The 18,221-nt window shown below is 35.6% G+C and overlaps 1 protein-coding gene across 1 annotated transcript in view; it reads right to left on the bottom strand.

Moving 5' to 3' along the window:
- Window positions 1–6,470: 6,470 nt before the first annotated feature.
- Window positions 6,471–18,221, bottom strand: part of LOC132943899 (uncharacterized) — a 43,985-nt gene continuing 32,234 nt past the window's right edge. Inside the window, exons 6-8 of the mRNA XM_061013042.1 lie at window positions 15,864–16,995; window positions 14,319–14,877; window positions 6,471–8,202 (exon numbers count right to left, since the gene is read on the bottom strand). Of these exons, the coding sequence (XP_060869025.1) occupies window positions 7,358–8,202; window positions 14,319–14,877; window positions 15,864–16,995 (2,536 nt within the window). The 3' untranslated portion in view covers window positions 6,471–7,357. The remainder of the gene's footprint in view (window positions 8,203–14,318; window positions 14,878–15,863; window positions 16,996–18,221) is intronic.

Raw genomic sequence — 18,221 nt, 5'->3', positions numbered from 1 at the left:
TCAAATTCAAAAATTGAATAAAAATTAAATGAAATATTATGTTTGTACCTACAATAAAAAGTGAAAACAAATTGAAAATTAAATCATATTGCATACGAGTCTGCAATGAAGTACAACATTTTATGTCTTTGTTGTCCTTGCTATCATAAGTAGCACATACCTAGGTAATATTTATATGGTAATTGATAAAAAAAAAATCAAAGACTCAACTGCTATTGGTATAGGTACAATTTACATTGAAAAATCAAAAAGATATATAAGTGTGTGTGGGTGTGCGTGTGCTTGTGGAGGAGCGCGGCGTTCCGTCCACGTCCGACTTTCGCGAAATTCGCTATATGCTCAAATGGTTGAAGTGTCAAACACATCGAGCGTCGGTGCAGTCGCACTTAGTTATCGTTAGTAACGTAACGTAACGTTTTTCGATTCTATGTGCCAAAGCAAAGACATAAAATGTCAAAAAACACACATCGGAAGGAGACACGGTAACCAGTAGGGGTGGATAGGATATTATGGCGAATTAGGTGCAGTATGAATTTGTAGTGTCACTGGTCACCTCTGTATCGTTCTCGCTGGCGATCGAGTGTCGAGGCCGCGTGATGACGACCATGATCGGCGAAAAGGCAATAGTCAGCTGACCGCATCGCGGTTCGGAACTCTCTGTAGTTTTAGCCCTGGCGGTATCCCTTCGACCACGTATTCGTCCAATGACCGCTGCCAGACCTTGATACGTTTGAGTGTTTCCGTGGGTGCGGCGCCGCTGAGTCATCCCTGTCCCTATCACATTGTCTCTAGACCACTCACCCCGAGCCAAATTCTTCGCCGGGGCCGTCGCGCCATTGTCGTTGGAATCGTTGCCCGCGTCAGTACCGCTAGATAACCGCCGTGTCGTCGCCACCGTCCGTCGGTCGGCGCGACCGAACCGCAGCCAGAAGGTCCTGCGCGTCATCGGCGGCCGATCGCGCTACGTCCGCGAACTCGTCGCGCCGCGGGTGTTCGGAGAACGTGCTTGGATGACATAGGTACGCCGGGTACCGTCCGTGCTCTTCCACGTATCATCCGATACCTTTACGGCTTTACGTCGCTGTTGTAATCCAGTCCGATGTCTTCGGCTAAGGATTATTTGAACTTCGGGAGTGGCAGTAGATGCTTTCGCCTCGGCACAATCCGCGGATAACGAGTTTGACGCATCACCACGCTGCCGAAAATGGGTTCCGACGGAGTGGAGCGCGTTGTACGGATCGCGTTGCTGCCGGATCAAGCCAGCCAACTAATTCATCGAAAATGTTGAGTACTTCAGCTCCCTTAGCCGGCATGTCCTCTTCGTCCACGTCCTGCACCGCGTCATCCAGCGGTCCGTCCTCAGAAGTTGCAGTGGATTTGGCTGGCTGCGACCCTACTGACGGCGCGTCGCCACTATCGACGACGCATCACCGCGAACAACCAATATGATTCGACTACTTCTTCGACGACGTTGTCGATTTCAGCTTCCCGCTGGTCACGAAGGTCGTTTTCATCGGAGTTCGACCATTACCTGATGCGATAAAATCGCCGAATACGTTTTGTACTACTTCGTTGATTTGCTCTTCGACGTTGAAAATAAATTGGTTGATTGGAGTCATTTTTAAGTTTAAACTTTGTGCGAATACGACGTGTAGACAAGTGAAACACAGAATAATTGCAATCGAAAAACACCCAGATGTTTGTTATTAGCCAGCGAGTATGTTCATACCTTCATAGTATTGGCCAGCATTATTATGTAGGAGTAATAGGATTTCGGGCGTTTTTATATTACCGAATACCATCGTATTGTAGTTATATTGATATTATAATATTATATTAAAATATTTTAACGAGGATTTCGGACGTTTTAATTTGTAATATTATGTACCCGTTTTATACTTACCTATGGGTGGTCTTTTTTTTGTATACATAACATTTTACTTCTTATAGTAAATTATTATTTGGCTACATAATAATGGCTTTTTCCAATAAAAAAAGTTTTTTTAAATTATTTTACATTTATTACGAAGTCGAGCAAGCTCACAAAGTAGTATGATCATTGTTATGTTATAGTTTAATAAAACTTAAATAATATTTTCAAAAAGTGTAGTTAAGTGTGTTAAGTGTATTTAATACGACGTCACGATGACTTGAAGGGATGAGGTTATATTATTTGGTCGCATCCGTGTAGGCCACATCTTCATGGCCATGGAGATCTTCGTGCATTACTTGCGGAACTCCGCTATTACGGTCAAGCACATAGGTATAGATATTATATAAGATAGAGATATAGATATAGATAATATATATATAATGTATATATATAAAAGCTGTTTGTAAAGTTTAATATATAACTGCAGGTAATAACATTTGTGTCACCTAAATGGCTAAATCCTATTTGAATATACGCTGTTTATATTTTATAAACTAACGATTGGAGATAAAGTTCTGAAAATCTTCACTTCACTTCTCATAGCCAATGTGAATCTAAAAAGACCCCAAACAACAAAATCCGTTCTCCAGTTTCGGAAATCTACCGAAAATTCAACTCTTTTTTTTTATCTTTGAAAAATTAAATAACTTTTTTTTAAAAAATTTTAAATCCACATTTAGTATCTGCTTGATAATCTTTTTTTTAATGAGTTATCAACCAACTTTCTAGCTATCATAGTTTAGAAGAAAAGTTAAAAAATAGATATTTTGCGACTGTTCACGCCGACGTTTTTATGAATTCAAGTGGTAATACCGCTTGAGTGTGATATCAAATCCCTCTCATTAATATTTTATATTATAGCTAGCTGAATTACCCACCTACTTATCATTACTGGGTTACATATTTATTATTTTCCTGTTTAACACAAATTCTTGAAGTTTTCAAAATTCAGACTTTTTTCATTTCAAGTACCATACTTACTTGATTAAAAACCAAGAAAGTAAAAAAACCATGATGAATTGCACTTTTATATAATATATTCTATAGGGTAATTGTTTACATCTCGGTTTACATGCTCATTGCTCACCCTATTTGTATGCTTAAAATATCGTGATATCGTTATAATTTAATACTCTGTGTAGTACCTACCTACTGTAATGATGTAGGTACTGTTCTTTAAAAGGAATTAAAACTTAACTTTGATTTTAACACATTAATTATATTTTTGAAATTTTCTTGATAATAAGTTTTGACTAAGAAATTCTTTATAAACTATATTTGACGTCTTTCCTTCAGGTACTAAAATTACTTAACTACTAGAAAAACGTACCCTAAAAGCGCCAATGAAAAGTTTCACCCGTTGAAGTATATACATAATAATATACAATATAGATAAACTAATGATGCACGATCTCCATAAACGAAATAATCATATTATTATAAACGTTTAGAAATCGTGTATATTTTATTCGCGATTTAACACATTGACACATTTAAATATAATATAATATATAGATTATAGGTACATAATTAAATTATTCAAAGATACTTTTTAACGAATGGCGTTACAAAACAATAACACGAGTTTAATGTTCGCACCGGTTTGCACTTAAAATTATCAGTAGCCAGTAGGTGGCGTACTAGCGCGCGTAAGTAATAATAGGCCACTATGTATAATGTCTACGTGTCTAAAAATTAAATATTAAATTTTTATGAAAAATTATGTAAAAATAATTATAAAATATGTAAAATGTGTATGTTTTTATATAGGTAGGTACCTATCGTTACCTTAGTGACAATACCTCGTATCTACATTTTTAATATTTTTCAGGAGAGACTTAAAACTAATTATCTATTATTCCACAAGATGTCTATTCTTGCAGGTTATGTTTAAAGCTTTTTTTATGTTTTACTCGAAAATCATAATTAAAAATCAACAAAAAAGTGATAGATACTATATTTAGAACAGATACGTGATATTACTTTAAAAACTTATTGTATATACGTGGTATTACTAATAATATTAAAGTTCATTTCTCAAACTAAAAATTAATACAATAAAATGCAATGTTTTTCATTTATAATTTATTTAAACTAAAAAAATTCAAAAGATAAAAAGAAACAATTTAACAAAACTACTCTTATCAGGGGCGTAGCCAAGGGGGGGTTATCAGGTCACAACCCCCCATGAGTTTTTTAAAACCCCTAAAAAAATATATATATTCATAATATAATATAATATTATATATATTATATATTTAAATATAGGTAAGTTTACCAACAAATTTTGGCAAAATTCAAAGGTTGATTCGTAATTTAACTCAAAAGGTCGGTTCAAATTCAGTTCGTCATTAACCAATATGTTTGGTACAGATTCAGTTCGATGTTGAACAATTTCGATTTCGATTTCGACATCACACTGAATAATTGTTTGGTTCAACATATTACATATTCTATTAATTACGATTAAAAAGTTCGGTTCGACACACTATTAAAAGGTTCGGTTCAAGACCATATTTTTGAGTTCGACCCACCTCTAGTCCCTAGCTGTTAGTCCCTCCATAGTCATTGTTAAAATAAATTATGGCAGGTAGTATTGTGCCATACTACAGATACTTTAAAAATAATAAATAATCAACAATTATGAATAAACAATAAGCTTCACATTACTATGAAAAAAATATTATGCACAATATTATTAAATAAATATATATATAATTTTGTTTTGTATAAAATAAATCGTGTCTGAAGATATAATAAATAATCATTTTCGATTAGTAGTTGTTGCCTTGTTGGTAAGAGGAGAATTTATAATATATGTTAGACTATTATCGTATATTAAAATATAGTGTTTTTTACCCCACGATAGTCTTCAGTCTTTATTCTTTATTATAGCGCAATCGAGGTGCCGAACTACGGTTATAACAAACAATATAGGTACATGGTAATAATATGGTGTATATAGGTATTAATCATATATCAGTACTCAGTAGACAGTAAATCTTATTTTGTCTAGTACACGATATTTGACGCTCTATAAAATTATTGTATTAAAAATAGATAAAAAAAAATATATATATTATATATACAAATTATAGGGACTTTATTTTTTTTACAATATAGATTTATCGGGGCCAAACATTTGTTCTTTTTCGAGGGTTTTACAGGGCATTCACAGTCTTGCAGTACATAAGAAACCGCTATTTCTGTTAAAAATATATACGTGTAAACCTATTATGTATTTAATGAAACTAACATAACTCAACCTTCATAAGTATAAAACCTCACAAACGGCGAGATTAATATTCAATTGTTCCTTGGTTCGTTAATGCCTATAGTAAAGTAGGACCTACTTACTGTTCCAATATTTACCTATACATATACCTACTGGCTACTAGACTAGGTATATTATTATGATGACAGCTTGACAGCAACAGCTTTGATGCATATAAACTTAAAATCACTTAAGACCATTCATATTTCTAGTTGTCCACTGCTACATTGTTGCACATCATTGTGTTAGACGATAGGACGTAGTAGCAGACGATCTTAAGGCTTTGGGGCCTGGGGGGCATGAATGGAAGGAAATTGTTCAAGACCGAGAGAGATGGAGGGATGTAGTGATGGCGACCAGTGAAGAAGAAGAACGAGTTAGTCCAAGGTAGGTATAAATGTTGGTGGTAAATATCTAAAGCCTATCATAAATTCATAACCGTCCTACCAATATCGTTGATGATGAAAATTCGAAGATATTTACATTATCAATAAACTATTGAAACACGATGACATGAGTTGATAAATTCATGTAGGTATCCAATAATGGTGAAATAATTGATTTAAAAAAGGTTAAGGAACGTAATCAATATTTACTTAGATACTTAAAAAAATATATTTAACTTAAGTTTTATTAAATAATATTTCTCGAAGTGTGTAGTTTTCATTTAGTAGTTGTTAGAATGTTACACAGGTAGTTAATTTGATTACTTATTAAAATAGTACATTTATTGATTTTTAATAACTGTTTTGAGGATTAATTTTTATTTATTTATAGGTACCTAGCTATTGGGTTTATATATGATATTTCCGATTTCAAATGATCAAAATGTATTTAATATTGAAATATATCTATGCAGGTAGGCAGGGACTCGTACTACTGTACTATACATTTATCCTATTATCCATTTGATAATAAAACAATTCAAAATCGATTTTTTATAATTATCATATATTTGCAAACAAATAACAAATGAGTAATAACATTTCGAAGCTTCAAAAGTCTGCAGTATTGCAGTAAGTAACTAAAAAATTTTCGCATTTTTCTTTTATATTTTCATTCATTAGGTATTCTCTTAACTCTGAATAAATTAAACATATAATAAACATTAAACTGCATATAGGTACAATGTATCCGTATTTTGTAGATATAGTATATATTATAACCCCGTGAGCAACCATGTAAATTTGATCACGAATATTAATTATTCTTAAGTCTTAAGACTAGGTCAGGTTTATAAAATCAAAAAAACAAACAAAGTCGTTTAAGTACATAAAATAATATATTAATAATTATAATTTGTTCCGCAGATGAGTTTACTAAATATTCGAGTCGATTATAATAATTTATACCTAGGAAGTAGGAAGTTTATTTTATTATGTACGTGATTATATTAAGTGTTTGGCTATTTTGCGTACCTAGACAATAACGTCTGACGTCTGTAGTTAATCTTAAAATAATTTAGTTACACTGTAAAATAATGAATGAGTGGGTACAGTGAACGTTATCTCTGCGACATTTGTAAATATGAATACATTTTTTGTTTATACATAAAAAAAATGAAATAAATAAATAAATAATATTACCAACATTAATAAAAATTAAATAATATCAAATCGCCGTTATTTCGAGTCGAACTCGAACTCGTAGATTTGTAAAGACTAGACGCATACGAATATAATACATTAATACAATAATACGCAATGTTATAAACTACTTATGTTGTGTAGGTACTTATACAATAATATATATACAGTATCTAAATAAAATACAACGGTCCTTTATATAGCATAGGTAGATTAAATAATACTAAATTATACCTACGTGTGATTTAATTTATGTTTATATTTACAAATTAACATAAAAGATATAAAAAAGTACAGAAAGCGTTATTCGCAAACGAAAATAAAATTTTGGCCCTGGTCGGTAAATCACGTGACAGACCGTTTAGGTATAATTACACGCGTAAAGTCGTCTTCTTATTGTCTCATAGCTAGGTGACTTCCTCTGCAGAAGGCCGTAAAAAGATACCACAATATTATATAACTGCTGCAGACCATTCAAAAGAATTACAATATTACTGCTGTGTAATATACAAGCGTTAGCGTCAGACAGATGTGCAGTAAAGTAATTACGTCGCCAAAGACCGGTCAAAGGGACGTTTCCAGAGCGGAACACGTTGGCGCGACGGTAGCCTGCAGGCCTTTGAGCGTGCGACTGACGAGCGCCGCGGACCTAGGGACGATCGAGGTCCCGTGACAATCCTCGTCTTCACGACAGTCTTCCTGTATGGTCGAAGTGAGCACATTCGATTTGCGGAACGATGAGCCGGACGGCGTTCGCCTGAAGTGGCCTGCACCGGCCGACAGCAGCTGCGGCACCGGAGCGGGGCCGGCCCTCGTCGGCGGCGGCGGTTGCTGGAGCCGGACCACGGCCGATTGCTGCGCGCGCCTACCGCCCGCCATGTTGGTCTGCAACAAGAGCCGCTTGAAATCGTACCGTGCGGCCGACCGGTCGTCGCCGCGCGGCCGGTATCGGTCCGACTGACGTTCCGGCGGTCGCCGCACCACTGCGGCGGCCTGCGGTTGCGTCCGAAGCTGTGTCGCTTGTACCGCGGTAGTGATAGCCTGCGCCGTCGCCACCGGTTGTTGGCCGAGCAACCGTTTTTTCGACTCGTGAATGGCCGCGTACAGGTCCATGGCCGACCGCCCGGACGCTGGACGCACGTACGGCTGCTGCACCGCGGGTGTCCGGTGTCCGTCACCGGGAGGAGACTGGATCGCGGGTGTCCGGTGTTGCTGCTGGTCGTTCATTTGTAGACGTCCAGTCGGGCTCGCCCGGCAGTCTCGTATCGGCGATATGTTGTTGCTGCTCATGTCGATTCGGCCGGCGCTCCGATCGTTCTTTACCGGCGTGGACGCCGAAACGTTCCGTTCGCGGCCACTGTTGTCGCCGTTGACCGACGTCGAAGCGAGCGGTGTACCACGGCTCGTATCTAAAACGTGCACACGGAAAATCGGATGTTACACACGCTATGAAAGTTTAAGGTTTAGGTTGAATAGGTATCTAATAAGTACCGTTTACCTTTGCACCTATATGGGCGAAGGATATTGGAAAGCATATAGTGTATTGTGTTTCTATAGTGCGACGGCTGGGACATCGATGGCCGATTTTCATGTCTACAGTGGGTGGGGCTAGAGATCTAGAGAAAAGGATGAGGAAGGAGAGAGTTTTTGTGTGACTTTTTCAGCTCGTGTCATTTTCTACATATTATACTAATACCATATGGTATAATATACAATCATATTGTAAATAATTTGCGTCCATAATACATATGGATCGAGGACTTTAAAAAACATTTTTTTCAAATCATATTTAAGGTTTGACTTTTTTTACTGTATAAAACTTATTATTTGTATAGTGTATATAAGAACTAAGAAGTATATATGCAGTAAATAGTTCATCTACAGCGCCTCATATTATTTAAATATGTTTTTTTTTGGCTTAATTATTCAAGAGCGTTGCTTTGCCATTTTCCTTCAAGGATCCTCAGTGGATTGTTAAAAATAGAGATTAATTACATGATGTGTACGAGATAATAAGGGGCTTTTTGTTGGATTGGAGACGTGGAGTTTAGAGTGGAATTTTGTATAGGTGTCAAGATGTTAATTAATTAACTGTTGGTACATATATGCAAATCCTTATGAAGTGCACTATATTGGTCATATATCACGGGGCACCAGTTATTTTTCTAAGAAATAGTATGTACTGGAAATCTTGTATAGTAGGTATTATATTGGGAGACTTGTGTTGACCACAAATTTGAATACCATTCGACCAAATGGGTGGTATGATTGTTTTATACTTTATATATATTTAAATTTATTGAATAAGAGAGTAGTGGTTGTAAGAGATGTAAACGTGTATTAGATTGTTTTTGGTATGTTGAGGCCCAAGTAAGTTTACTGTGTAGATGGGCTTCCAAGTGTTTAGTTCCATTTTTAATTGTGATACCTATGGGTTTTAGTAATCTACTAAGGGTGAAATTTATTTGGACCTACTTACTTTCATTAAACTTGATTTCCCAATTATTAAACCAATTAGAATGGTTTAAGTGACATTTTACCTATGTCATGGGCTGTTCTATTTAGGCCTTAGGGTCTTTGTTTAATGCAAGTATATAATGGTTTCATCTGCTTAAGTCGAATAGTCTTAAGTTGTAAGACTTACTTTGGCCTTTGAGGGGAACATTGGTGTAAATATTGTCAAGGAATACACTTGTGAAATGTTTTTTTTCTTCAAATAAATTAACAATTTGGTATGTTTTCTTGTTTGGCTGATTGGGAATATTAATTTGTCCTTAATTCCTAGTGTCGGTAATAGGCTTATTGCACGGTAAGTGGTTACCAGGTGTTTCGGTTTATCTTTGAAATTAATATTATGATTGCGAGTTTCCAAATTGGGGAAAAGTAGGATAGCTTAAGTATTTAATTGTAAATGTATGTGAGAGAAAGAAAGGTTTTTTTGTTAAATAATTTTAATAATTTCATATTTATCTTGGTGATTTTTTTTATGTAGTTTGGTAATATAAAAAATAAGTGGCGCTGTATATTTTGTATCAAGTGTTTTCGTATCTTATATTCTGTACTCGGAGAAGCATATTTTATGATTCATCGTCCTTGTCATAAATACAATAAATCCAATTGTATACGCTGAGTCGTTCGGGGAGAAAAAACCACTTTTTCACGGTTTACCGTACTTGGTACACGAGTGTGTACCTAATAATTGAATATTGCTTTTAATGTATTATGATGTTCGGTGCGGGCGATTCTGTCGGCTTTCGGTGCGGGTATTTTATAATTTATCTAAATAATATTATACACCTACGCGGGCGTTCAACGGGAAACATGGGCATAAGTGTACCGGTTAACTGCGCGCGTATAGAAGAGTGCAAGAAGGCTAAATTAGAAAGTAGAAGTTTGCGTACAACCATTATGTTGTATTGTACGCAGACAAAACACTGAGCGAGTCGATCTCAACAAGATTATTGGTAGGTATATAAAAAAACCTTTATACCTAATAGTATTTTTCCTATTAAGACTTCGTCAGTTTTCACTATCAAATATAACCAACATTAATACAGTTAGGCAAAGCCTGGGACGTGGATTAATCAGCCATCAATATCCCATGATTTTAAACCATTATGTTGTATTGTACAGACAAAACACTGAGCGAGTCGATCTCAACAAGATTATAGGAATACAAAAAAACATTTATACCTAATAGTATTTTTCCTAGACTTTTTTCTTGGTTCGTTCGTTTTCATTATCAAGTATAACTAACAATAATAAAGTGAGTTAAATATTCTGGGACGTAAATTTTCTCGGATTCATGAAATATGAGCCATCAATATCCCAGGATTTTAATCTAGAAAATTTGTAAATTCTTGAATTTAATTTTGAGCATTACAATATTAAAATATGGCGATAAACAATGATCTAAGCGACATGAATTTTCTTAGTGGTTCTTATAGGTATTCAATACATTTTTAGTTAAATTAAATTATCTTTTGGATAGTGGACTAAACACACTTTATGTAGTTATGATTAAAATTTAAAATGTAGAGATAATAGAAAAATTTATATGATTGCACCGAATTAATTATTTTTTTTATAAAACTCTTAAGTAAACATTTTAGTCATATACGTATCATGTTAAATTTTAATTTATCATATTAATTATTCACCAATACATATACTTATATTATTTTGTGTTTCCCATATAAATTGAATAATTTTCAAACTTTCTAGACACCGTGTTATATAATATACAATAGTTTGTGTGTACTATACACAATAATATAGTACAGGGCAGTAATTGGTACGTGACTGTCTTACCTTATTTCGTTAATCTAGTTTGTTAATAATCTTCAAATACCATTAAGCTACCAGTGCGAAGGTTGGAACTTTTGGTAGCCAACAAAACAAAAAAAAAGACTAGTTTAAAATATGTAAACCCAAGCGATTTGTGATGAGTATATTATAAGCTTAAATAAACGTGTGAAAAATATACATATACCTGTGTGATTACTGATTTGTGTGGATTAATAAAATGTACAATACACCGTAGCTGTGTGAGACTCACAATATTATATAAAGTATAACATCAAGTCATCTCAACAACGTTCAACAATAAATAAATAAATAAAAACCGTTACTCAAATAACATAAATAAAATCCGTTTAATTAGTATAAAAAGTGCATGCAAATCCAAAATAATATATTTACAATAAATTTTCTATACAGTCTACTCACAATCATTATTGCACTCGAGGTATATCATAGCATATTAAATAATATAAAAAAGTATTAAGTAATAATTTCTACAAATGCAAAATTATTTACCTACGCAAACTTAATCTAATGCCTACTAGCATAAATACAAAAACAATCTTTTATATTGGACACTGTTGGTGATTTAGAAAATACTCATGCTATAAATATTATTACGTCGAAAACTAGCAATAAAATATGAGGTTATATCGGTTAACTACGAGTACCTTATTCATGTATACCTATATAACTTTAAATTGTCCTTAGCAAAACGAATTTTAAATAATTAGGCGTATCTGTGTTTGTAGTTTGTATTATTGGAAGGTTATATTTTGTCCTAAATTTATCAATACCTACTTACTTTGTATAGACAATATAGACTACAGACTATATGGATAAGTATTATAATATAGTACCGTACTTACGCCAGTAGTTATTTTGGGAATATGTTTTTTTTTTTATCAAAGGATATAGTCTTAAATATCTGAGATTTCAGGAAGTTGTGTATAACCTCAAAACCTTCCCTTCACGTGAATTTTTATTGGTATTGAGTTTAATTATAATAAACGAGAACGATCGAATAATTAATACAATTTTAAATAAAATTCGTTAGTATATTGATGTTTAAAAAAGATTTCCGTTCAAAAAAGTATCCCAGAACATTCACAACAAATTGTAAAGCTATAATGACTTAGGTAAATGATTTTTTTGTAAACATTTTTGAACGTAGGCATATTATACACCTATTTTTTTTTGGAGAAAGGACAATTTATTAGTGTAAGGTAGTAATATAAGCCGTGGCTATTCGTCATTTTAATATATGATTAATCTGTTATTTAAAAAAGAGTGAAACAATAAATGTTATTAATAATAAACGGAAGTCTGGAAACTAAAATAACTAACTAACAACGCGTGAGAATAGCTTTTTTATGATTTAAAATAAAGTACGAGTATATAATAATACTATCCTTTATTGTATTATTCAATTTTTATTTTTATTTAAGAGTGTCTGAGTGTGCTATAATATTATCTACCGTCTGAAATATTAAAAAAAAATGTCAAGAAATTATAAATAAAATTCTACGTTGAAGGGATAGTCGAATTTATGCAAATAATGGAATTCAAACTTCAGCGATTTCGCAAAGAAAAACTAATAAAGAAACTTTAATATTAATAACTATACTTAGGTACATTATGCATGTGAATTATATATTATTAGCTTCAAATACAGTGTACCCAAACTTTACCGCATAGTATAGGTATCGAAAATCATATTATTTAATATGGTAGTATAGGATATAAATAATAAATATATAGGACCATTGAAAAAATTGTAAGAAATAGTAAATAAATAGCATTTTGCTAAAATACATTAAAATATTATATTAGATACATAGCTTATATTATTTATTTACATTTCGTATGAGTAATAAATAAACCTATTTCACTAAAATCATATTGAGATTGCTACAGTATATATCACAGATTTTTATCTGTGTGTGTATAATTTAATGTTGTACCGTAAATAATTTTAATATAAAACAATTAGTATGTATATTGTATACATTTAGTAATAATAGCACCGTTATCTTGTTCAATCCAGTCGAGAAATGGTAGAGTTAAATTATAATTATTTCATTTAGGTTAAGTAAAGAAATAATCATAAACGATACTGTATACGAAGGAATGTACCTAGTACTACCTACTGGCTACTATACCTACTTAATGTTTTTCTAAATAATTTTTCAGGAAAAAATAAAAAACATCCTACTCAAGCTTAAAATATTATGGAACATTTTTTAACAAAACAAAATAATTAATCAACAATTAATAATATGTTATTTCCGAGGTAAATAATGTAGATCATATACAATCTCATCAAATAACTTTAAAAAAATTTTTGTATATTTTAATATTGAGCATTTATAAGATTATGCAATGCTTTGTATTTATATCCACTATTATTTTACATTTTCAAGAAACCAAACGTACTTGCTTGAGTATCGTGTAGCGTTTGGACGTTTAACAAACATGTCTTATCTATATACTTACATTCTATGTGCAACATACATAAATATAATATTATATACAAATTTTTATATACAAAACCCAAAAGTTCATGCAATTCACACCAAAACAGTCAATAATTAGTATAAATAAAATAATAAATGTAGGAACATAATTTAATTGTGTCTTTTCAATAATTAGTTAAAGATTAATATTATTGTAACATTCGTTTTGTTATAGGTATTCATGGCAATATAATCATAAATTATTCTGGTTAATATAATACACCGATACCATGGGAGGAAAAAAAAATTTACAAATTCGACCGATTCGGGTCGACGGATTATAATAGACGTCTCCTCTGTTTTGGTTAGCGAAAAAAAAAAAAATCACTTTTCCAAGGCGTCACCGACTAATTGATTACTTACGGTGATATAATATTATAATATATCATACTATGGGTAGGCGGTGTGCACGAACGCAAAACTAAATACAAATAATCGGTGACGACAAGGAAAATAATATTATTATATAAAACTATATATATACATCCACTAAAATACGGTGCGCAATATAATATCATTATATGGTCAAAGTGTGCACTATACTCGCGTAATAATAAATAATAATGAATTATAATAATATAATAGTGAGTGTGGCCACGCCGAAGTGTGTATGTATGTGTTTGTGTGTGTGTGTGTGTGTGTGTGTGCGTGCGTGTGTGAGATTGAGCGTGTCTACCAGATATCCGTCCTGTCCGTAAAATGATTACCTTGAGTGGTCTCGCTGCGGGCCTTTTGCAGCGCCATCAGCATGTTCGGGGACTTGGTGTGCTGCAGCCGGGGACTGGTGGCGTTGGCCTGCCTGTAACTGTCGCTGCGCTTCACCACGGACTTGATCTCGTCCAGGCTCGTTTCCAGGCACTCGGTGGGGTCTTGCATCCGGACGTACGCGCCCCGCACCACCTCCTTGGGCGACAGACTCCGCCGGGTGGGCGATATCAGCGGCGACACGGGCTTGCCGGCGGCGTCGGCCGGACACCGGCCGCCGTCCGGCAACACGACCACCCGGGACGGGGCGGCCTGATGTCGGCCGAGCGCCGTGGCCACAGTCAGCGGTAGGCCCGCGGTCGTCTTGCACGAGCGCCTCTGGCCCGGCGAACACGGCAGCGGTATGGGCACCAGCGGTTTCAATTGGACGGCGGCCGGTGTATTACGTTCGGCTTGGAGTTTCGGCTTGGCAGCGACGATATGTACGGCGGAGCTGAGCACGCCGACGCCGTTCGGCTGTTTGGTCACCGGTCGGACGTTCAACGGAGAACGGGGTATGACCTGAACATAGACAAATCAATCAATAAAAACCGTTATCAGTTTGTGGTTAGGTACAATATGGTGATATATTATTATGGTATACGCTAACTGACGTAATCTGTAGACTGCTTGTACCTATACGCGATATTAATATTACAGACAGAACATCAGCCCAATAACTGGGTATATTCAACTTAGCAGGTCACCTCCCCGACAGGTTTGGTGGGTCCAAAATCGAGTCGATGTGAAAAATCGGCTATGACAATATTGCTATTTTTATTTCGATAACAGAGACTTAACGGTATAGTAGTGAAAACGAAAGATAACCACATTTTGGAAAACGGTTCGTATTTTTTGGAATTTTACTTCATCATTTGTTTACGAAAAAAAAACCATATACGAGTAAATTAAATATCTCAAAATATACTCAACCAATTGACTGGGAGATGTCTTCAATATTGTTATCTTTTGTATTTACGGTATAAATATTTTGTCTCTAAAATCGAACTAGAAACAGCTGTAATCAGTAACCGATTAGCGTCTACGCGTGTTTTAAAGATTCGTGTTTACGATTTCATACCGAAGACGAAACATTACACCAACAAGCGAGTAGGTTGTATGACATCGCTGGACCTTACCGGTACGGGGCGACGGGCGTGACTTTGAATTAAAATTTAAGTTTACCTACTTAAATAATTCTAATCGTACTAAGGTCGCGTCAAAATCCACCGGTGTAACGTATCCCCTCGACAAATCTAGACGTATAAACGTTGTATTTAAACACGAGAGAATCTATACCGCGTACGGTAACTCAGAAACATATTAATCCAATTATAAGTTTTCGGTACAAGTTCTACCTTAAACGACGTGCGCTGACTTTCCGTCTAAATGAATAATAATAACTATATACTAAATAATAAGCCACCCGCGACATCCGTGTGACATGTTATTAATATTTAATATACCGTCGTACACGGACGACACGCCGGAAAATTCTCGATGCGTACTTGTGACAAAACGCTGTTGCAGTGGTCGTTGACGGGCAGCAACCGAACGTTGGCGTTCACGCACGGACCGGGCTCGAACGTATTGGTCGTGTGCGTCTTCTTCCGGCGCTTCAAGCTGTCTGACGTGTATATGACTCGGCCCTCGGCGTTCAACGTCACTCGGGCGCCCGCTGGCCTCTGCCGCTCGGACGTGCCCACGGCGGGCAGCTCGTCCAGGTGCACGAATCCCTTGCACGTCGCCAGTTCCGGGGGCTCAGCGATAGCCTTCACCGGTTCGGGTATCGCGTAGTGCGCCAGCGTGACGTACTCGCCGTAATCGTCCATGTCCGGCACGATCGCCCTCATGGCGGCGGTGCACGTCTTCAGGCTCACCTCGTCGTCGCTCATCGGCGGCGTGATGACGCACATGGACGGTATGCGGCTGGTGTTGATTGTGGTCTTGACCCGGAGCCTCTCCACCCGGTCGACGCCCTCCAGGTCGGAACACTCGGACATTTCCAGGTCGACGGAGGGGTTAGTCACCGAGTCCACCGGCGAACTGCACGTGTTGTGCCCGCTGTCCGGCGAGTCGCCGCCGCCGTGTTCCAGGCACGGTCTGGGCTTGACGTCGATCATCAGTCCTTCCTCCTTGTACCTGGTCACGTTCTCCTTGGTCAGCCGGGACGGAGCCGTTTTCGATTTGTCGTACGACGCCATCAAGGAGTCCTTCGGGCCGTGCGCGTTGTTCCGGTCGGGCAGCGAGCCGCCGTAAGAGATGTCCGCTGACCGTTCCGACAGCTTACTGCCACCCCTCTCCGGCACGTTCGGCGGCGACACCATCAGGGACGTGCACACGGTACCGGCCGAACTCGCCGTGGTCGACGTGCTGCCCCGACCGAAGACGTCGTACTCGCTCTCTGCAGACGACGACTGGAAACTGGGCGTAAGCGCCGACGTGGAGTGCAACGCGGACATCGGCTGCGGCGGATCCTCCTCCCGGAGCGTCTTCAGACCGCTGTCCACGTGGAACGACGTGTAGTAGCCCTCGGTATCACACGAATACGTGGAACCGGTTTCGCCTTCGTCGCTGGTCACCGAACTTCCACCGTGGTACGTCGGCTTCGTACTTCCGCTGCAACTGCTAACGCTAGACCTGAAAACACACGTGTGCATGTCGTATTATAGGTAGGTATATTGCAATAATTTTATAATCGTTGAAATACAATACATTGTATGTTATTATTATTGTTATTTAAAATACTTACCGATTATCGTATTTTTATAACAGCACATTTACCTAAGCTAATCGTTATTATTATTATTTTTATTATTATTATATTAATTTGTCGTATTTTAAATTATTTACTTTGACCACTGCTCGTCATCTCATTCTCTTTTACGATTTCACAGTATTATACAATTGTTATCATTCATTCATAGAACCATTCATATTGGTGGTACATGGTTGTGATTTAAGTTTTTAATTAATATTTTTCCGTCTTATTTTTTACATTTATGTGTACACCTGAAGAATATTATATGTATTAATGCAGATATTTTTTTTATATTTTCAACAGATTTAATTGATCTAAGTTTTACTAAGAACCAATTCTAAAACGGGGTGTTTTATAGCAGATAATATAATATTTAAATAGTAAGTATCAGATAAATAAAATGTCTTGTTTTATTATTAATATATTCATTATTTTTTTCTGTCGAGTCTATTTTAGTTTAGATTAGTTATTCACAACCTAGGGCTTATGACCACCTTAGAGTGCACCGACTAGTTTTTTTGTGGCATTAACTGGTTAGTCGTGACAACCTATGTATAGTGTATATGTATACTATGTACCTATTTTACCTAAATAAGAACAATTTTTCTGGTGTCACAAAATATTGTAAAATCTAATTTTTGACGCTGGTCACTTTAAAGAGGTTAAGAATTTAAGAATCACTGGTTTAGATAATATAGACTTATTTGGTTTGTACTCTTTGAACGTACATTATTACCTATTACAATTCGTAAGAATACCTATTAATATAAATTAAGTACAAATAAAAAATAATAAATTAACAATGAGTTCAAAAAAATCCTGATAATTTTTTCATTATAGAATATAACACAGTTACTATAATGACTGATAACATTTAAAAAAAGTGTATCTACATTTTTCCTCTTTATATAAATCTTTTTTTTTGTATTGGAAATATATGAACAATATAATGGGGTGTCTTATCTCCAGTCTATGTATACATTAAATTTACTGACATTTAAAAATATAATAGTGGTATATGAATGTGTCTGGTTAAGTTAAATTGTTTGTATACTAATCGAATATATTGTACTCTTGGTTTTATTTAAAACGTATACATGTTTTC

Source organism: Metopolophium dirhodum, chromosome 4 (assembly GCF_019925205.1).
Source record: "Metopolophium dirhodum isolate CAU chromosome 4, ASM1992520v1, whole genome shotgun sequence".
NCBI classification, from domain to species: domain Eukaryota; kingdom Metazoa; phylum Arthropoda; class Insecta; order Hemiptera; family Aphididae; genus Metopolophium; species Metopolophium dirhodum.
Note: the sequence above shows the minus strand (reverse complement) of the source record. Positions and strands in the feature narration are given on the sequence as shown.